Source organism: Salvia hispanica, chromosome 1 (assembly GCF_023119035.1).
Source record: "Salvia hispanica cultivar TCC Black 2014 chromosome 1, UniMelb_Shisp_WGS_1.0, whole genome shotgun sequence".
NCBI classification, from domain to species: domain Eukaryota; kingdom Viridiplantae; phylum Streptophyta; class Magnoliopsida; order Lamiales; family Lamiaceae; genus Salvia; species Salvia hispanica.
In genome coordinates, this window is record NC_062965.1 from 25,962,414 (window position 1) to 25,985,422 (window position 23,009).

General features: G+C 35.1%; 1 protein-coding gene, 1 long non-coding RNA gene and 1 pseudogene across 2 annotated transcripts; all 3 read right to left on the reverse strand.

The window, feature by feature from the left end:
- Positions 1-5,351: 5,351 nt before the first annotated feature.
- LOC125192315 (receptor-like protein 12) lies at positions 5,352-17,385 on the reverse strand. Its single transcript, XM_048089859.1, has 6 exons — positions 17,115-17,385; positions 10,701-10,844; positions 10,299-10,514; positions 9,810-9,953; positions 8,324-9,617; positions 5,352-5,649 (listed from the first exon to the last, which is right to left on the reverse strand). Exons 1-6 carry the CDS (start codon positions 17,383-17,385, stop codon positions 5,352-5,354), a joined length of 2,367 nt encoding a protein of 788 aa, XP_047945816.1.
- A 355-nt stretch (positions 17,386-17,740) lies between these two features.
- LOC125219106 lies at positions 17,741-18,662 on the reverse strand. Its single transcript, XR_007176081.1, has 2 exons — positions 18,290-18,662; positions 17,741-18,210 (listed from the first exon to the last, which is right to left on the reverse strand). It is a non-coding gene; the product is annotated as an uncharacterized LOC125219106 (long non-coding RNA).
- A 2,476-nt stretch (positions 18,663-21,138) lies between these two features.
- LOC125192335 lies at positions 21,139-22,768 on the reverse strand (annotated as a pseudogene).
- Between the last annotated feature and the right edge of the window lie 241 nt (positions 22,769-23,009).

A 23,009-nucleotide genomic window follows, 5' to 3' on the forward strand; every position in this document is an offset into this window, starting at 1 on the left:
CCTGAAATTATATAGTGAAATCCCTGGCTTGGCATCGCCCCCAGACGTAGATACACTTTGTATCGAACTGGGTAAACAATTCGTTGTGTTCATTCTCCTTTTATATTCGTGATTGCCTGTGTTTATTTCCCAACATTTCGCCTTTCCTAGTTCATCAAATAACTCATCTGCCGTGGGAATAGGAAAATGATCTGGCACCGTCGCTAAATTCAAGGTTCGATAGTCTATACAAAAATGGAAAGTGTCGTCTTTCTTAAGAATTAACAGAACCGGCGAGGAGAAAGGACTCTAGTTGCGCTGAATAATTCCTTGTTCCAACATTTCCTTCACCTGTACCTCAATCTCATTTTTCTGAAAATAAGGATAACAGTACGGCCGCACATTAATTGGTTTCGTGTTGGGCAGCAAATGTATTCTGTGGTCGAAAACTCGTGCGGGTGGCATGCCTTCCGGAAGGTCGAACACCTTCCTATGCTGATCGAGTACCTGCCGAAATTGAGCCGGCAAATCATCTGGGAATGTGGCATCGATACGCAGCAGAAGACCAGTGTCGATGCTGGAATCCACAACCACAATTTTATAGAATTCGTGTGCTGAGAAGTGAGCAGTCAGCAGAGCCAAAGAGTGGAGAGAAATTTGGCGCGGTGCATGAAGAGCACCCTTCAAAGTCACCAATTTATCAATAAAATTACTTGACTTTTGATTTGGAAGTTAACTAACAACTCTAGATTCTAGAAATTTGACTAGGTCTTAGAAAATTTCCAGATACATTTTTAACAGCTTAACAGGAACTCGATTTCGTATACTCTAAAGTCTAAACGCATATCTAACAAAAAGAGCTGTATTTAAAAAAACACATTTGCTTATTTAGTATTATGTGAAAGGGTAATAGCGTAATATCATTATGTTTGTCTACTATTAAAACTTACTACTTTACAAAATCATTTAATTTATAATCTGTTCATTATTGTTTTATCTCGTACTTCACAAATTTGAATTTTTTTGTTATAAGTCAAGTCGTAAACGAAACGAATTTTTTAACATTAGAAATCAATGTTCTTAGTCTTTTTTAAATCGTACTACATGACTATTTACGTAGAATCATGGAACCTATTTTAAACTTTCCTGCTAATTATTTTAACATATACTGCTAATTTTCATTTATAACCTTTTTATTAACAAAGGAGAGAACTTTGTTGCAAATTTCAACGGTATAGTTGTAACAAAATAAAACTTTTTGCCAAATTGCTTTGAGAAATTTAGCAAGGAAATATGCTATCAATGATTGAAAATTAATGTTGCAAATAGAAGAAAATAACGGGTTAAGTTTGGGGCATCGATAAACATAGTTTTTGCACAATTTCAAGGAGAAAGCCATGTGTTGAAATGTTTTACCTTGCATTTTCGAGGTTTTCTTTTTTTTTGTTAAAGTTGGTGTACTTGGTTGTGCTTTCTTTGAATGATATAAATTTGAAATGGACAGATTACACATGAATATTGAAAAGGAGCTTGATATGAAGATAAACGGAAACTGCAAATTTCAGATAATCACAAACATAAAACGAAATAAACATATGAGTTGTTTATTCGTAACAATGTACATCTATCTATGTCTAGTCTAGACGATATTAACCAAAGATCTCACTATATGCTAGTAGGATCAGTGGCGGATCCGGGCGGGGAGGGGGGGGGGGGGCAGGAGGGGGCGGTCGCCCCTCCCCCGGGCATCCGAGAAGGTAGAATTGTACTAAGGTTTGACCGGAAAAGGCCATGGTCGCCCCCTCCGCAGAAAAAATTGAGAGAGAAGAAGACATGTTAATTGAGCGGCAGTGGAGAACGGTCCAATATCAGAAGATGACTTGAGATGATAAAGTTACTGGATTAAGAAGATGATGGAGTTATTGCCGGAAATGGAGATTTTAAGCGTCTGCGCAGGGGCTGAGGGAAGAAGATGACTTTTAGTGGGTTGGGCCTAATAAGTTATTGGGTAAATTTGAGAAATTAATAGACCGCAATACTTGTCATTATTAATGGACTCCACTTCACAAGAGTGTTATTTAATAAATATAATTACTAGATTACTTCAAATCTTAAACAATAAATGAAATTTACACAATATATATTATTATGGGCATGTATTGAATACTACAAGTATTTTTTTTAAAGCATCAATTTTTATAAATATTACTAGTTCATTTTATTAGTCCATATTAAGTACTAATTTTAAATTAAGCTGTACTTTTGTAATAATTTTATAAACTAGTTTCGTAATTAAGTTAGAGTTTCAAAAGAAAACTTTAGCAATCTTGTTGTCCATTATTAATTTTTTATAGAATGTAAATATTTGGAACAAAAGCTAATACATTTAATGTATATAACTATAAAGTTTTTTTGAGAAAAATATATAGAATCAATTTTAAACTTTAATCTATTGGATATATCAAATATAGTAACGAAATATAATGATGATTATGAGTGAAGTTGTCATTTATATGTACGAGCAGAAGGAAAACGACGTTTTAAAGAACATAATTCCGCCCCCTCCTAAAAATATTTCTGGATCCGCCACTGAGTAGGATACTACAATAATAGAAACAATTCTATATATATATATGAGCAATGTAGAGTGTTAAGTATAATCCTAGTTGCATCCCAACTGCCTATTAAATCCATCAACAGGAGTATATTTCTAGGCATAGTAAATTTCAGTTCCGTGGAGCTGCCATCGACCCAACGGTACCGATCGGTACAGACTACAGTAGAGACTGGAGAGAGAAGCGATTAGGCATCTTTTTTCTTTGGGCTTAGTTGTTTAAATCCGATAAGCTGTTTTAACTAAAGTATTGGGCCTGACTTTATTCATTTATATAGGATTGGACAATATAAAATATAAGCATAATTTAATTCCATGCTGGGCTGAAATAATATTTGATCCACATGGAGAACAACTTTCATTGGGTTTTGGTACGAGAGAGTATTTAACACATTAATAACTCTGCCTTAGTCCTCCTTGAAAATAAACATTTTTATTTTTAAATTATTTTATTAAAAAATAAAACATTTTCTAAAGTGAAAACAATCTTATTTCTATTTTTCCTCTTTCTTAATTTACTGTTTTTTCAGTAACTCACAAAATCACACTATATAAAATCTCATACTGAAAATCAAATGTGTGATTGTTATCGAGACGAAGCAAATATATATTTGGGAAATTAAAAGTAAATAAATTGTACATTACTTTAGTAATGTTTCACTTTAATTTATACTTACTGATTTTATTATTAAAATCGACATTTAAATAGTATTTCAAATTTGTAGATATTAATAATTATAAAATGATACTCCTAGTCTGGATACTAAATGCAAATTACTAACAATTATGCAGCAATTGGACTATAATTGTAGAATTCATTTTTAATATTTTTTTTTTCTTTTATGTTGACATTAATAATTGTTTCTAATCTTTTTATCTTTATTAAACGCATCCCCTCATAAATACCAAAATGCAAAGTATTAAAAATTGAAGTATATTAAGTTTATGCTCTCAAAAAAGGTATAAAAAAAAAAACTAAAAACACATAACTATCAATATCCCCAAAGCGACCCCTGATGCGATTGCCAACTGCGGCCACAGTTTCTCCGTCGGGCGGTGGAAGATAATCACCGTCAACCACAAGTTTCATGTTCACCCGAAATTTGAAGGTCACGCCATTGCCCAAAGTAATTCCATCCGCGCAAAATTCGAAGAGGATGTTGAGGCGGAAGAAGCAGCCATTTGCCGGCGATTCTGTATTCTAATTTCCTCTGGCAATCAGCAGCTTGCGATCGCGCAGAAACCAAAATTGTAATTTTTTACAATAATCTATTTTGATAATCTGTGATTAGGATTTATATACTTTTATTCCGTGGCTAATTACATTTACTTAAGTTAATTTCTGGTATTGAAAGCATTTTTTTTCAATGATATCTCATCTTATTTAAGTTAGTGATGTTTGCTGAAATATGATAGTAAGTTTATAGGGAAATGATTTTGATTTGGATGATGACATAGATTTAGTTAGACCAGCAAGATACAAGAAATTATTGGAAAGAAAAAGGAAACAAATTGCATTATAGCAAAATCGAAGTAAGTTAAGCTAGATTGAACCTAAGAAAGAAGAATGACATGGAGGTATCGGAATCTCGACAGTTCCTTCAAACATTAGCAGAACTTTCTTCATTGTTGGACGTAGCGATGGATCATATTGCACACAACATATCCCTATCTTCACCATCCTCTCCACTTTCCTCTCCTCCACCATTTCATCCTCCACCAGACTCCCAATCTTCCCCGTTGCATAACAGTCGTAAACCCATTCCTCAAGAATCGCCTCATCTTCACTCCTGCTCCATTCAACGTACTTCCTGCAGCATATGATCTCCAGCAGCATCACACCAAAGCTATACACATCCGCTTTCACTGTGATAGCCTGCTTCAGGTACATAGCCCTTAGTCCCTCTTATTCCACTATACGTATTAGTCTGATCTTGTATCAAGAGCTTTGCCAGCCCAAAATCTGATATCTTAGCGCAGCACTTCTTGTCCATGAGTATGTTCTGTGGCTTTATGTCACAGTGAACGATCTGCGTCTCACACTCTTGGTGAAGATATAGTATCCCTCTCGATATATCTCAAGCGATCTCCATCCGTTCCTCCCAGCTCAGCCGTTTCTGTACAGATAAAGGTGCTCGCTAGTTTTATAGATGATTTATTAGGTGATGCGATTGCGTTCGATACCACGAACAATATTTTTTTAATGAAACTAATCGTTCTCATGAAAATTTGAATCAAATAATTGGTTTATAATCCGTATCAACCGTTCGGACCGGCCACGAGTGGGCAGTTTCGTTGTGCTATTGCACGCAGTTTTGGCATGGCGATTTTTTTTATAATAATTTTAATACATTTTTCTAATTTTAAGTATATCCATTCTTTTCTATACTTGTAGTTTTAGAAATAGTATTGTCATTTTATTCTATGTTACACATTTCCGAGCACACTTAAATGTGCTTGCTATTTTGCCGAGCACAAGTAGAAGTGGTCGGAATATTCCGAGCATAGCTAAAAATGCTCGCTGGGTTATCAAGCACAAGTAAGAGCTAATCGTTGGTTTGCCGAGCACAAGCAAATATGCTCGGTAGTTTTCGCGAGCAAAGGTAAAAGTGCTCGGTATTTTCCGAGCAATGGTAAAAGTGCTCGGAAAGGTGCTTGGCAAGTGTTGGTCGGGAAACAATGTTTTTTTTTTGTAGTGTGTTGATCGAAAAGTATGTCAGCAAGGGAGCCGTTGCTCATGTACTCAAACACCAGCAGTTTATGGGCTCCATCGAGACAGTAACCAAGGAGCCGGACTAGGTTTCGGTGATACATCATCCCAATCGTATTCAGCTCTGTCTGGAACTCTCTCTCTCCTTGTGTGAATTCTTTCTCCAGTCTCTTCACTGCCACCATTTTCTGGCCATGCTGCAGAACCCTGATGCTCCTCTCCCCACCTCTTCCTTGAAGCCCTTTGTTGCTTTGGACAGATGCTCAAATGTGAATGCTTGAAGCGAAATGCCCTCGACAAAGTTAGCTCCATCATCCTTATTGATCCTGTTGTAGCTCCAATAGGCCTATAGACATTAGCACAATGCCGATGATGAGGAGCTCTATATGCCGCTCTTTCTTGTTTATTCTTTTACGGTCGGAATCACCCCACATGACTGTGGTTGTACTGACGCGAACGAGAGCTATGTTTTCGACCCTTCTCATGTCGTATTTCAATCTTTCGTCAATTTCAATCTATAGTTTATTCACTTCTAAATTATGGCCAATACCGGGTATATAAGCATTGATTTCAAATCCAGAGGTTAATCGTACAACTATAATTAAGGATGTAAAAGAAAGCGTCTCTAAGCTGGGGACAAATTATACTAAACTTTTGCTCTTTTTTTAGTACGCTTCATTTGTTTTCCTTAATTTTAGTTGGAACACTAACAATAAGAATAATTTATGAAGCGTTAGGGATATAATTAGACACACAAATTAGCATCCTTAATAGCATTAAAAAGTGTCTTTATCCAATTTTTTTTGTTCTAGTGTCTCGTTCGTTATAAGTCACTAGTCACTCCGTCTCATTCAAGATGTACTCCACCTTTCTTTTTTAGCTTGTCTCACTTAGGATGTCCACTTTCCATATTTGAAAATAAATTTCTCTCTCCTCTCTCCCCATAAAAATATTCAATCACCTTTTTCACTCTAATTTATCATACCCAATTACTTCTCCTTTTAAAATCTTGTGACATTAAAAAATGTGGATATCTTGAATGGAACAAAGAGAGTATTTCTTTTGAACACGAAATTTAAACAATTGATAAACTATTTAAAGAATTCAATGAAGAGAGTAAAGTATTTGAGAGAAAAAAACAAATTGTGAATAAAGAAAAAAGTAAGTGAGAAAATAAAATATAAGACAAGAAATATATTTCATCTGTCCTACAAAAATAGGTCATTTGAGGATGACACGATTATGCATAATTGGTAAAGTGAGAGAGATACTGAAAATGTAGTTAAATTAGTAGATGATGGAACTCATAAAAATAACTATAAAAAGGAGAAAAAGTTTCAATGAACAGTATGGACTATTCCTATGAGACAAACGGAGAAGAAAATTCAATCTATTTTTATAATATAAAAGGAGTTTTTTTTTTTTTTTTTTGCTAAAAAATCCTTAATCTACAATGTGATACTCCTCCGTCCGTGAACTAATGTCCCATTTTGCTATTTTGGGTTGTTTGCGATTTAATATCCCCTTTTTTTCCCATTCTAAATAAATGGATCTCGTCATTCACCTAACTCATTACACTCACATTCTATTATAAAATCAATATATAAATATGAGGTTCAAATTTCCTACTAACTTATTTATTCATTTTTCTTTATAAAGTTAAACAATTTTTTAAAATTTGTAATGAATTAAAATGAGAGAATAAGAGAGAATATTAAAAAAAAATTAAGTACCTCAAAGACTTTGTTGGGTATCGGTGGTGCACACCCGAACTCCACATTAGTATGATATGTCCGCTTTGGGCAATGCCCTCACGGTTTTGTTCTTGGGGTATTCCCCAAAAGGCCTCATACTAGTGGAGTTGGGGTAGCCATTATATATGCTTGCAACTCTTCTTCATCTCCAATGTAGGATATAGTTTGCTCCCTTTCAATCCTCTTCTCAAACCAACACCACCACATCATTCCATTAACACTACTTCTCACTTACTTTTTCTCTTTCTCTCTTACTTTTTCCATTCTCTTTTACTTTACCAATTCTGCATTAAAACTTGTGTCATACACCAATTGCTCTATTTTTTGGGACGGAGGGAGTATTAAACATCAGTCAAATATTTTAGCGATGTAATGTACTACAATTTTTTTTATATTAAACCATCAATACATTTTAAATCTACTAATATTAAGAGTATCTCCAACCTATTACTTTAAATTCAAACTCACTGAATTTAAATTTAAATGAATATTTTTTATATAATATCTTTTTTACTCATAAATTTGAAAAACTTTTAGGTTATGATTTAGCGTACATTTTTTTTCTCCAAAACCGAAAAAATGAAATTGGTTTTTGAGTATTATTAAAGTTAATTATCCATTCCATTTTAAGTTTTAGTGTACCCTTGAAGATAGTTTAACTGTACTAAAAAATTTCTTTAGACAATGTGATTTACACATTTCCGATACTTAATTAAAAAATTTATATTACCAATGATCCTTGATCAAATAATTAATTACATTTAAGGTAATTTCTGCACAGGTTTTACCTTTTTTTCGCCTTTTCACATTTTAATTTTAAAGAATATTTTTGTCTTCATGACGTCTCTTATCCCTTCTCTCTCTTTCCCATACTTTTTTATCTTTCTTATTATTTATTTATTTATTTTATTCACCTCTCTCGTCTTACATTTATTCTCAATTAAATTTGATTTAACAACATTCAATACAAGCATCAAACTAAAGATAATACTCTAACAAAAGCTTTAAGGTAGAATTATGAGGGAAAAGAAGTTTATTCAACTTGAATTATTAAATTAAACTAATAGTAACATAATTAGATACTTAAAAGATTACATAATCAAACAAGCACAAATTATTGAGTTCTACCTAAATTACATGCAAAGGTGAAACATATATAGATAGATATAATTTGGTTGAGGACTTGAGGTGCATTACTGAGTAACTGAATACTGAAAGACGGTTCAAGTAACCATATTGCCCTTTCATTTTCTATTATGAACCAACCTTATCGAAACTCCTATGACAAAACCACATCCATATCCCAAAACCACCGGACGCCAACTAAGTCCATCCACAAAATTAGAACCCTCACTTTCTTGAGGATTCAAGGGATCTTGCTTGCATTTTCTAGTCAGAGGAAATCCACATAATCCCAAGTTCCAAATGAAGGAGCTGTTATCGAATGTCGGAAACTGGCCGCCAGACTGAGGAATCTCTCCAACAAGATCATTCACCGAAAGATTTAAAGTAGAAAGAAAATTCAACATTGTCAACTTCCTCGGAATCTCACCATTCAACCGGTTTGAAGACAAGTCTAATGATTCCAGTGCTTTTACACTTCCAAGGGATGATGGTATCTTACCAGTGAGACTGTTGTGAGACAGATTCAAGTACTTGAGTGAATTAAGATTCCCTATGGAATCCGGAATCTTTCCCGAGAATTTGTTCCTAGACATGTCAATAGTGATGAAGGCTTTCAAGATTCTGACCAATGATTGATTTGTGCCTTTCAAAACAACCACCAATGATTCCTCATACTTGCTGAACCAGTTACTCTTTTCTGAAACATCTTCCTTGGCATTCATCATGGCTGGGAAGGTGGTTAAATATCTAGTTGGGAGGGGCCCACTGAATCCATTATGAGATATATCAAACACTTGCAACTTCCCAAATGGAGCATCACTACTTATCTCACCATAAGCAATGGGTAGAAGCATGCTACCATTGAATCTGTTATCTCTCAAAACGAGGACTCGGAGATCAACGTGATCCTCCATCCAAAAGGGAAACGCATCTTGTATCGCATTGCTTCCAACATCAAGAACTTGTAGCTTCCCACAGTTTACTAGGGTTCGCGGCAGTGTTCCTTGAAGTTTATTGCTGTTGAGGTTCAGAGACTTGAGAGCGCAACCCTTTGGAAATGATGGTGGAATGAGGCCATCAAAGTTATTCTCCTTCAAGTGCAGAACTTGCAAAGATATACTTAGCTTTGCCAAACACCTTGGAATTGATCCATGCAGACTGTTGTTTGATAGATGTAGGAATTTGAGTGAACTCAATTTGCAAATGGATGATGGAATCACTCCAATGAAGTTGTTGGAATGGAGGATTAGGGTTACTAAGGAGTAATGATTTCCAATGGTGGAAGGTATAGAGCCTGAGAGATTGTTATTTGCCAAGTCAAGATAAGATAAGTTGAGGGATGTTGCAATAGCTGGTGGTATGAACCCTTGAAAATGGTTATTGGAGAGATCAATACTCTCGATATTGGCAGTGAACAACTCTTTAGGAATGTTACCTGAAATATATATCAAGTTGGTATTAATTAGATATATATTAAGTCATAACTGAAAAGATTAGTTGGTAAATTGACTAAGGACTTTTGGCAAAAACCCCTAACTAAAACTGGTACGAATTAACCGTTTAACGACACCTGTTTATACGTGTCGATGCTAGATTGCTAGTCAAGTTTATGATAGGATACTCGTACCAGTCAAAGCATTCTTGTGAAGTGATAATGATTTAAGTGATTTCATGTTGAACATGACTGGAGGCAAATGGCCGATGAAATTGTTGGATTTCATGTATAGTGCAACTAAATTCTCAAGGCGACCAATCTCTTCTGGAATCACACCTATTGATGTATGAAAAACATAGTCATTTTAGTCCTCAAACAGTTATATAAATTGGGTTTTGATCTATGCAAAATAGATTTAAATACAGAAACGCACGACAAAATCATACATAGGACATTTATAGGTCATTGTTGGTTTATTTTTAGGTCATTCTAACAAATGATGACCTAAAATGATCTTAAAATTACATCAAACCCAAATTTTATAATATGACCTAAAACTGACTAATAATGACCTTACGTGTTTTTGATTAATTATTGACCATTAGATCACTTAATCCTAAGGTCAAGATTTGGACTGCATTTTCTGAATTTAAATGTATATATGTATACAATCTTACTTACCGGTTAAAGTATTATTAATGAGGTACAATCTCGGAGTGATTTCATGTTCCCAATTTCTCTTGGCAATGTCCCATTTAAGTGTGTTATGTCTCAAGGAAATAGACTTCACACGAGACATGTTAAAAAAGGCCAGGGGTAAAGGGCCAGTCAACTTGTTAGAATCAATGGACATATACTCTAAATTATTAAGCTGGCCAATCTCACCAGGAATAACACCTATAAAAATGTAGAATCATCTAAAGTGATCACTTATAGAGCTTATTAGAAAAATCTTAGTACATGTGAGATATATAAAAGGATGGTCAAATTTCTACTTACTGTGTAAAACTAATTGTTGGTATTTAATTAAATGTAGATAAAACAAGGAAATTAATGATGATCAACAAAAGGACAAATTCATACCAGTTAATGCATTGTTGCCGAGGTATACACGACGGAGGGCTGTCATGTTCCCAATTTCTTTTGGAATCAATCCATTAAGTCCGCAGGATGCCATGTCTAATGATTCTAAACTATTAAGATGGCCAATCTCTTTGGGAATATTACCTGTGAAAAAAAATATCAATATGTTGGATGTATTAATATTAGTGTGTATACCAAGAGTAAACAATAATGTAAAATGATAAAAAGGAAAAAAATAAGAGAGGTATAAATGCCAGTCAAGTAATTATTGTAGAGGTTCAGATCTCGAATGGCTGTCAGATTCTAAAATTCTGGAGGTAATGATCCACTAAATTTGTTGGATTCCATCCACAAAGAATTCACCATGTGAAGTTGACTAATCTCTTTAGGAATATTACCTGTGGAAAAAGAAAATTGTTCTACTCTTAAATAAAATAAATGTTGTGCTTTTGGTCGACAAATAGCAACACACTATCTCAAGATATTAATAAATACGTAGTACGAACATAATTATGAGTACACATACTTTGGTCAAATTCTAGTTGCTCTTGTATTTGAAAATGAAATATTAAATCATAATATTTTATTTGGCTCAGTTATCATATTCGCACACAAAACGACGTCTTGGGTGATGCTCAAAACGGATTGTGTGAAAAAAATAATAAAAGAAAGGAACAAAAAGTACTTGTTTCAATAAAACGTATGCCAGAAGACCTTGTTTCGTATACAGATGGAACAATTCAGAAAAACTGAAACCTTGTGATTTAATATTTCGTTTTAAAAAGTTGCGAGACTATAATCAAGACAATTTGATATAGATCCAACAAAAAACATGCAGGAAACAAAATAAAATTTAATTAAGCATAGAGAAAAGAAGATGTATACCAGTTAAACTATTGAACCCAAGGTATAACTGAGTGAGCAACGTCAAATTCCCAATTTCTTTTGGCACCTCTCCAACCAAGCTGTTGTTGTACAAGGAAAGTACTTCAAGGCTTGAACATAAGCCCAAGCTCGATGGTATTTCTCCATACAACTTAGTGAAAGATATACGAAGCGATTTGAGGTTGTGAAGACTGTGCATGCAAATGTTGTTTGGCAAATTACTTGACAAAGGATTACCTCTTAAATTTATTGCTTGTATGTATGAGATGTTGAAGATGGATGGAGGAATGGGACCATAGAAGAAGTTATCATTCATCTCTAGAGAAACAAGAGATGAAAGATTTCCGATTTCGGGTGGAATGGTGCCTACGAGTTGCATATAAGAAATATTCAACTTAGTGACACGGTGATTGAGTGAATCACAAGTAATTCCGATCCAGTTACAAACAGGTGTTTCGATAGTCCAATTTTTTCTCAAGAAATTGAGAGGATCAGATGTGATATGAGATTTTAGGACAAGAAGTGAAGAACGATCAGTATTGGTATTGGCAACAAAGGCTAAGTTGCAGTCCATTATACAATGAACTGCCAAAAGAAGAGCAAGTAACAATATATGGGAAAACATCTCAATATAACTTGATTTTCTGCATGGGCAAATAGGAAGTGGAAAATACTTTAAATAGCCTATTATGAAGTAAATAACACGAAAAGGAGAAGGTTATACTCCAAAAAGAAGTCATCAAGAATCCTCTATAAAAATTGTTGAAATGTTTTATTGCAAACAATATGTTGGGGATCGGAGGTGCACACCCGAACTCCACTCCACATTAGTATGATATTGTGTCCTTTTGTGCCGCCTCTCGGCTGATTCTTTGGGCGGCAAGGAAATGTTGCAATGCACACCTGCATGCGTTGTCTGTACGTCCTGCACCCCAACACCCAACCTGCACCTTGGACCTTGGTGCGGCATCAATGTGCACCCCTAATAATATAATCATTCATCATTCCATCATTAAAATTTCAAATGCATGCATGACATAAATCAATTTAGTTTATATGGTGAAAATATAATGTTGTTTGGGAATTTAAATCATGAATTATGAATCCTAGGAATAGTTTCTGGTAATTACTTATTTGGTGTTTGGATACAACGGTTAGATATAATTCCTAATTTATACTACTTACTCTTTTCATTTAATTAACTAATAGAAATGATAATTGAATTATGATATGCATGATTTCTTTCTAATAATAAAGTAATTTTTCGTTAAATAAATTATTAGTTAAGAAAATAATCATAGTAATAATACTAATGATAGAAGGCTACTAAAAAGTATATCACCTTTATTTAAAATATGTTAAACCTAGATTTTCCTAATCTTGAGGAGAAGTTTCCACGAGTCAAGTCCGCAAATGAAACAACAATTGGAGGATCTGATCCATCTTTAATGACTAGTGGGCATTTATTTAATCTAATGGTATTTGCACCATCATTAAACATATTCCTTTTTAATGACTAAGCGACAATAATGGTCTTTTTAAAATCATATATGACTATATACGTAGAATCTTGGCATCTTTATTAAACTTTCTTGCTATATAATAATTTTCATTTGTAACTTTTTGTTATCAAAGTAAAAAACTTTGTCGCAACATTCAACGTTTATTTTGTAACAATAAAACCTTTTGGAAATTGATTTGAAAAATTTAGCAAGGAAATTTGCTATCATTGGTTGAAAATATGTTGCAAATAAAAGAAAATAAGGGGCTGAAATTGGGGCTCCGATAAACATAGTTCTTGCACTCTTTCCATGATGTCTTTATGTTATTTCTTCGAAGAAACCCGTGTGTTGAAATATATTGTATTGCAATTTATAGACTTTTTTTTGTTAAAGTTGATATTTGGTTGTGCCTTCTTGAAAGTGTACAATATTTTGAGGACAAATTTTGTGTTGACGGATTGCACAATATTGAAAAGGAGTTTGAGACGAAGATAAAGGGAAAAAATGCAAATTATAGATAATCACAAACATAAAACCAAATTATAGGGTAATCACTTCAAACAAAGATACATATTGTGTTGTCTCAATTGTTAGGAGAGTCTGATACTGTCCGCTTTGGATCAAGCCCGCACGATTTTAATTTTAGGTTATTCCTGAAAGACCTCAAACTAATTGGGGTTGGATAAAAATTATATACACCTTCCAACTTCTCTCTCTCATCCAATGTGGGATGAGTTTGTAACCCAAAATCAACTTCCTATTAAATCCATGAATAGGCATAGTAAATTTCATATATATTAGCCTTTGAAGCTGTCACCTACCTAGGGCTGGCAATTTTTGATCCGACACGATAATCCGACACGAATCCGCACGAAATTAACCCGACACGAACACACACGTTTAAGATTTGGGTCCTTATAGGGTCGACCCAATAAGAACCCGAAAATTTTGGGTTGGGTTGGGTCGGATGCGGGTCGGGTTGGGTTATCCGTTAAGAAAAAAAAAATTATTTTGATTATTTTTATTAATTAAAATAATATATTAAATTTTAATTTTAATTATTTTTATTAATTAAAAAATATTATAATTTTAATTTTATTAGTAAAAATATGATTAATACTATTATTAATTATTGTTTATTATAAAAAAAATACTACTGCATACTTAGATTTTATTAAAAAATAATTATTTTAATTATTTTAACTTTATTTATTAGATTTAATTTTAATATACTTTAATTTTATTATTTGGATTTAAATATTATTTAAATTAATTATTTTAATTTTGTAATATCTTATTTTATCGTGTAATATCAAATTTTAATTATATCATATCATATGTCGGTCGTTATCGTATGACGTTTATATTGTGTAGTAACTTACTATCATTTAAAGATGACCAATATTTTTATGGATGACACGAAATCCGCACGAATCCGACACGACCGGTATATTTTTGGATGACACGAAATCCGCACGAATCCGACACGAATCTGTTTGGGTTGAACCCGATAAGAACACGATGATTTGGGTTGGATTGGGTTGGGACCCGATAAGATTGGGTCGATATTGGGTTGACCCAATAGCGACCCAATCCGCACGATTTGCCAGCCCTACACCTACCCCACGATATGATTGGTAGAGTAGAGAGACTAGAGGGAGAAGGGATTAATTCGGCTATTTTAAATCTCTTTTTTGTGGGCATAATTGATTAAATCTGATATGCTGTTTTAACTAGAGTATTGGGCCTAAGTTTTGTTCATTTATATAGTGGATTGGGCTAATATAAAATCAAAGCATTATATATTTTCAATGTTGGGCTAAAATTAATCATTTTGGATCCACAATGACTCTTTATTGGGTTAGTGCAAAGTATTTTGAAACATCCAGCATACATTTGGGAAATTAAAAATGACCAAATCCCACTAGTAATATTTGTCTTTTCTTTTAATTTCTTTTATTGATATTAGGTTACTTTTTTTTATATTCTTAATCTATTTAAATTTTTAGGTATCAAGTAATTTGTAGTATTTTTTTATGCATTCTATTTTTAATGGTCTGGTATGAAAGTGTGAATTTCTTTTTACATATGTTATATATAGGTAGATTGCATTTTATTTTAGTTATATTTTGAATGAACATCTTATTTTAATCTTAGTTATAATTTATTAATTTGGTATAATTTTGAAATTTAATTAGTCGCTATTTCTAGATATTGAAGAGTTTGCATTTTTTATTGTTTTATTTTGTGGTTATATTTTTTTTTATGTAATGCGAGTTGTTGGTTTAATTGTGTTATAAAATAAGTGTTATTTTTATGTATTTTAATATATGTAATTTTAAAATTAGACATTGTTTTAAGATGTACCGCTATCTATTTTTATTACTATATATTCCCTTCTGTCTTAGGGGTAGCGAAACAGGTTACCTGTGGGTACCCGCACCCGACAAGTCGGGTACTCGTATCCAATTTTAACCTAATTTATTGTCTCAATACCCGCCTTGCAACATACCGGGATTACCCGATACCCGTGTCGGGTATCCCGTACCCGACATTGCGGGTACCCATACCAGAGCCGAAATCCTAATAAAAAATTTGAAAACTATAATAGCCGTCAATGTTCCCTAATTTACGATGGTAAGCTTTGAATAGATTGAGAATAAAAATGCGGCGACACTCTATAGCTAGTTCCGGTGAATTTTTAATTGTATGTTCGTTGGAATATAAAAATATTTCAAAAGGACTCTTAAATTATATAAAGTACTCTCACTGTTCCGCCTTAATAGAAACGTTTCATTTTCTTCACTCATTTTGGAAAGATAATAATATAAATACTCTTCTCTACATTATTATCTCTCTTATTTTACTTTTTTTCCATTTTAATTATTTATTTTTAATTTTTCAAAATGAGTGCGTATATGACTATTATTATTTAACTAATTACTTTTTTTATTCACTTTAACTATTTAAAATGCCTCTATTAATATGGAACTGATGGAGTATTAAAAGATGGTATATGGCTAATACTAATAATAACAGGTATTATCGGGATTAACGGGTATACCCGCGCGGATAGCGGGTGTACCCACTACCCGCAAAACTCTAAAACACACTACCGATCTGTTGTATCCCGTTATCGTCGGGTAGCGGATATCCGATACCTGACGGGTAACGGATCGAGATGGGAATTATCCATTACCTGCTATCCATTTTGCCACTCCTACTATGTCCCATTAGAAATAAAACATTTTTTTTTATTTGTCTCATTAAAAATAAAATATTTTTAAAAATAAAAACAGTACTCTTTCTACTTTTTCTTTTCTTTTCTTTTATATGAAAAATAAAACATTTCTAAAAAATTAAATACAGTGGTAAAACTAAAACCACATACAATCAATCCCAAAAAGCGGCCCCAGTTTCTCCGTCGCACGGCCTCCGCAGCGATAATCACCGTCCACCACATCGCCCGAATTTTGAAGGTCACGCGATTGCGCAAATTAATTCAATCCGCGCAGAAATCGAACAGGATGTTGAGGCGGAAGAAGCAGTCATTGGCGGCGATTTCGTATTCAAATTTCCTCTCGCAATTCCCCATCATCAAAATCAAGGCATTCGTAACATATGGTTTACGGCAGCTCAGCTGGTTGCCATCGGCGGTGCGGCGCGGCGGAGTTTGGGAAATCAAATCTGTCTAGTAAGTAATATTTTCCTATACATACATTTTTTTTACAATAATCCATTTTGGTATTCTGTGATTATAATTTGTATACTTTTATTATCTGTGGCTGTATATATTTGCTTAAGTTAATTTCTGAAAATTGCATATCACATGGTATCATCTGATGCCAGTAATGTGAGCTGATCTATGATAGTACTATTAGTAGTATTTAGAGAAATGATATGATTTTGGATTATGATTTAAATAAAGAAAAGCAACATACAGGGCATTATTATAAAGTAAAACAAAAAACAAACATTGGAGCACACTCGTATAGTAAATTAAGCTAGACTGAACTTAAGAAAGAACTCGGGCATGGAGGTATGGGAATCTCGACAGTTCCCTCCAACATTAGCAGAACTTTTTTCATTGTTGGACGCAACGACGGATCATATTGCACACACCATATCCCTATCTTCACCATCCTCTCCACTTTTCTCTCCTCCACCTTCTCGTCCCCGATCAGACTCCCAATCTTCCTCGATGAATAACAGTCATAAACCCATTCCTCAAGAATCACCTCATCCTCACTCCTGCTATAATCAACACACTTCCTACAGCATATGATCTCCAACAACATCATTCTGAAGCTATACACATCAGCTTTCACCGTGATCGCCTACTTTAGGTACCACTCTGGTGCTACATGTTAGGTAAGATATATAATGATGATTTTATGACTTAGGATTAGGGAATCCTTATTAGAAGACTTGGATAACTTAGAATCGTATAAAATACTTTCAGATCAAGTATTTTGAGTGCACAAAATCTATGATCGGATAAGACTAAGTTTCCTTAGATGATTGTTCATTCTCTGATCTGTATTTAATCAAAAATCAGCCTAAACCGTTGACAATTAACTGCCAAGGCAGTTAATTAACTAAAACTGATTCCAAACTGTTAATAACTGTTTAAAAACTGTTAAAACAGTTAATTCAAACACTAAAATAAGATAGAACAAGCTTCTAATGAAGCAGCCGAATTGTTTAGAAATTAAAGTGATAAACACTAAAATTCCAACATTCTTCCTTAGAATTAAAGTGCTAATACACTAAAATTCCAACATTCCTCCCCTATTTTAGTGGATTTATAAGCATGATCAAATCAAAAGAACAGAAAACAAAAATTATGCATAAATGAAAATATCACAAGGATTGAATTTCCATTTTAGTATATCAATGTACAAACATTCTAATTATAAGAGTGGTCTAAGACTTGAACTCTTACAATTCCTTTGAATATCAGTCTTAATATACACATAATTATCAAACAATTAATCTAAACCTGACACCTTTATAACAAGTCTAGTGTCCATATCCTTCAACAAACATTTATAAAGCTAAGTCCAGAGCTTTATTGGAACAACTTGGATTCCATGTTTGTATAGGTAGCTTTTCATCTTGTTCTGTCAAAACAATTTGCCAAAAAAGCTATTAAGAAGCAAAACTTCAACCTCCTTCAAACTGACAGATTATTACACATACCTTGGATGGTTTGAACATGTGTCTATCTCACATATTTAGGCTTTCCACATTGAATTTCACATCTAATATCAAATTAGAAGGAAATTGGGTATCCCAAACAGATAAGATTAGATGGACTTGAGCCCCACCCCTTTAGCAGATTTGATAACTAAATCTTTAGCCAAGCCTTTGGTTAGATGGTCTGCCAGATTTTGTTGTGTCCCAACAAATTCAACTGAAATGACCCCATGAGTGATCAGCTCCCTAACCATGCTATGTCTGACACCTAAATGTCTAGACTTCCCATTGTAAACTTGGCTATATACTTTAGCCAATGTTGCTGCACTGTCACACCTTATAGAGATAGGTGATATAGGCTTAGGCCATAAAGGAATTTCATAAACTAAATCCCTTAACCATTCTGCCTCCTTTCCAGCAGCGGCTAGTGCTACAAATTCTGACTCCATTGTAGAACTTGTGATGCAAGTTTGCTTCTTAGAAGCCCAAGAGATAGCTCCACCTCCTAGCAAGTAAATCCAACCACTAGTAGAGGAATGATCCTCTGGATTGGCTATCCAACTTGCATCAGAATATCCTTCTAAGATAGAAGGAAAATCTGAGTAACACAAACCATAGTTTATGGTTCCTTTGAGGTACTTAAGTAACCTCCTCACTGCTTGCCAGTGATGAATACTAGGACTATGTGTAAATCTACTTAATCTTCCCATAGCAAAAGCTATGTCAGGCCTAGTACTTATCATTGCATACATTAGGCAACCTATTACTTTAGAGTATTCCAATTGTGAAACTGTTTTTCCTCTATTAGGTAAGAGTTTTACATTAGGATCCATAGGTGTGCTAACTGGAGTACAGTTTCCATAATTGAACCTTTTCAACACTTTCTCAATGTAATGAGATTGTGTGATAGATATTCTGTTAGGAGCCTCTTTTATTATCCTAATTCCCAATATGACTTCAGCCTCACCTAAATCTTTCATTGAGAACTTAGATGATAGGAATTTCTTTGTCTCATCTATCTGGTCTTGACTAGTACCAAACAGAAGCATATCATCTACATAAAGGCAGATAATAATTCCTTTACCAAATTTATCAAACTTAGAATAAACACACTTATCAGCTTGATTCAATAGAAAACCATTTGATAAAACAACATCATCAAACTTTTGATGCCACTGTTTTGGTGCTTGTTTCAAGCCATATAATGATTTGATCAACTTGCACACCTTGTGTTCATTTCTTGGTAAAGAATATCCCTCAGGCTGCTTCATGTAGATTTCCTCATCCAAATCACCATTTAAAAAGGCTGTTTTAACATCCATTTGGTGTATAAGGAGTTTATGAATAGAAGCCATGGCTACTAGCAATCCAATAGTAGATATTCTAGCTACAGGAGCATACGTATCAAAGTAGTCTATCCCCTCCTTTTGTCTAAATCCTTGAATGACAAGCCTAGCTTTGAACTTGTCTATGGATCCATCAACTTTCATCTTTCTTTTAAAGATCCATCTACACCCCAATGGTTTGCAACCAGGGGGTAAATCAGTTAATTCCCAAGTGTTATTTTGGAGTATAGAATCCATTTTATCATCTATAGCCTCTTTCCAAAATGAGACATCCCTAGATGACATGGCTTCTTTGAAAGTCTTAGGATCCTCTTCAATAATAAAACAATATGGGTACTGGGATTGCAACTCATCCCTTGATCCTTCAATGAGATGGATTTGAAATCCTTCATCCAGGTTACTTTGATACCTTGGCCTAACACTCCTTCTAACCCAATGTTGGGTTAAAGGTTCCTCTGATTGTTGTTCAGAGATTACCAGTCTGTTTTCAGAATTTGAAAACAAATCCTTAGGCCTTGAGATAGATGAGAATCTATTCTCATCAAAGATTGCATCCCTTGACTCTATTACAGAGTTCACAGAAACAGACTTATTAGGTTCTAGAACATAAAACCTATAAGCCTTGGACTGATTTGCATATCCAATGAAAATGCAGTCAATTCCTTTTTCATTATATTGTTCCATTACTGGTCTAGAGTCTAGCATCTTATAATTATTGAAATTACTAACAAGGAATTTCTTGCTAGAGGCATCTTCTGCCATGTATTTAGACTCTAGAGAATCCCAAAGTTCTTTGGATGATTCAGCATTTTGATAAATATCGAAAAGAGAATCAGTCATACCATTAAGGATGTGCCCTCTGCACACATAGTCATCATTTTCCCATTTCTGCCTTCTTCTTGTCTGTTCCAGAGACTCCTCCTCTGCAGGCCCAGGCATGGTGGTGGTGAGTACATGAACAACCTTCAGGGTGGTCAGCAAGAAGTGCATCTTCTTTCTCCATCTTCTGAAATCTACTCCTTCAAACTTCTCCAGTTTTGTGAAGTTTGCAGTCATCTCCCTCACTGAATTGGGTCCAGTCATCTTCAAACTACTTGATCTTTGTTAGGTAAGATATATAATGACGATTTTATGACTTAGGATTAGGGAATCCTTATTAGAAGACTTGGATAACTTAGAATCGTATAAAATACTTTCAGATCAAGTATTTTGAGTGCACAAAATCTATGATCGGATAAGACTAAGTTTCCTTAGATGATTGTTCATTCTCTGATCTGTATTTAATCAAAAATCAGCCTAAACCGTTGACAATTAACTGCCAAGGCAGTTAATTAACTAAAACTGATTCCAAACTGTTAATAACTGTTTAAAAACTGTTAAAACAGTTAATTCAAACACTAAAATAAGATAGAACAAGCTTCTAATGAAGCAGCCGAATTGTTTAGAAATTAAAGTGATAAACACTAAAATTCCAACATTCTTCCTTAGAATTAAAGTGCTAATACACTAAAATTCCAACACTACATAGCCCTTAGTACCTATTATTCCGGTATACGTATTAGTCTGATCTTGTTTTAGGTGCTTCGCCAGCCCAAAGTCTGATATCTTAGCGCACCAGTTTCCGTCCATGAGTATGTTCTGAGGCTTTATATCGCAATGAATGATCTGCGTCTCGCACTCTTCGTGCAGATACAATATCCCTCTAGATATATCACGATTCACGGGTGATCCTAATCCGTTCCTCCCAGCTAGGGAGTTTCTCTTTATTGAAAAGTATGTCTGCAAGGGATCCGTTGCGCATGTACTCAAACACCAGCAGTTTGTGGTCTCCGTTGAGGCAGTAACCTTGGAGCCGGACTAGGTTCTTGTGATACATCTTCCCAATCGTCTTCAGCTCTGTCTGGAACTCTCTTTCTCCTTGTGCGAATTCCTTCTCCAGCCTCTTCACCGTCACCAATTTTTTGCCATTCTGTAGAACCCCTTTGAACACCGTGCCAGATGCTCCTCTCCCGAGCTCTTCCTTGAAGCCGTTTGTTGCTTCATACAAATGCTCGAATGTGAACACTTTCAGCGAAATTACCTCCAAAAAGTTAGCTCCCTCGTCTTTATTGATCTTGTTGTATTCCTTCCGTTTCTTGTGAATAAATATCACAGAAATTGAAAATACCAAGACGGCTATTGACATAAGCACAATGCCAATGATGAGGATGTCTACACGCTGCTCTTTCTTGATGATGGTTTTACTATTGGAATTACCTCCCATGTTGGGCTCCATGGTTGTACCAACGCGAATGAGAGCCATGTTTGAGTTTCCCAGAGACCTTCTGCCAAATCTTAACGAAAGCTTCTGCTTTCGGCATGTGTTATCTTTGAAGAAGGCTGCTTCGCAGTTGCAGTCATCGAGGCATGCTTTGCTGCACTCTTCTTCACTCATCATCATACACAAAATCTGATACGAGGTAGACTCCCATTCGGTGTTTTCGACTCTTCTCATATCGTATTTCATTCTATCGTCAACTTTGGCACAGCCCTGTGCTAGGAAGTTTCTAGAACAGCCAGCTGTGTTGTTGCCGGGCTGAACATGGACGAAACCGGGAAGACACCGACATTCCGGTGCATTATCCATCAGAATACAGAAGGCGTTCACTCCGCAGAAACCTTGGGGAAGACACTCATCGTTCAAGGATGACCATCTTCTGGTCATGGTGAGATTACCGAGAAACAGAGAGTAGATTCGGAAGATTCCTCCGACGTCGAGCCTCATGAGATTGATGGAACCTTGCGTAGGGAATCTACTATTGGATAGAGTCTGCAGAGGCAAGCTACCGTTGAGTAGATAAAGGCGGCCGTCGCTGTCGAGGTTGAGATAGATGTTGCCACCTGCTCCGGCTGAGCGTGTTGAATAGTAAGCGTAACCTGCTATGTCTTGTGTGTTGATAGGATACTGCACGAGGTTTCCATCGCCCTGCACGAGGTTGAGAGAGAGGTTTCCCTCTCCCGTAGTCAGTCTCTGAGGCGCTGGAGAAGAGCTCATTATCCGGCAGGAGGCGCTGGCCGGGGAGGAGGATGTTGGTCGGGTGGTCAAAGCTCTGCCAGATGATTCTGGACTCAGAATCATAGAGAACAAAGTTGCCATTGTCGAGCATTGATGCCGACGCGATGGTTGTGGAGGGGCTGATGACCTCTACATCTGGGCTTGCCTACGACGCAGGATTAGCCTGCCGTCGGTAGATAGTAGCAGGGAGACGACATCGTCGGGGATGGTTGGATTGGTGTCCCTATTTTCTGTCCAGACGACGGTTTTGTCGGGAAGAAAGATGCCGACACCGTAGCTGTTGACATGATGGGGGAAGAATCCGAAGGCGTAGATGCCGGAG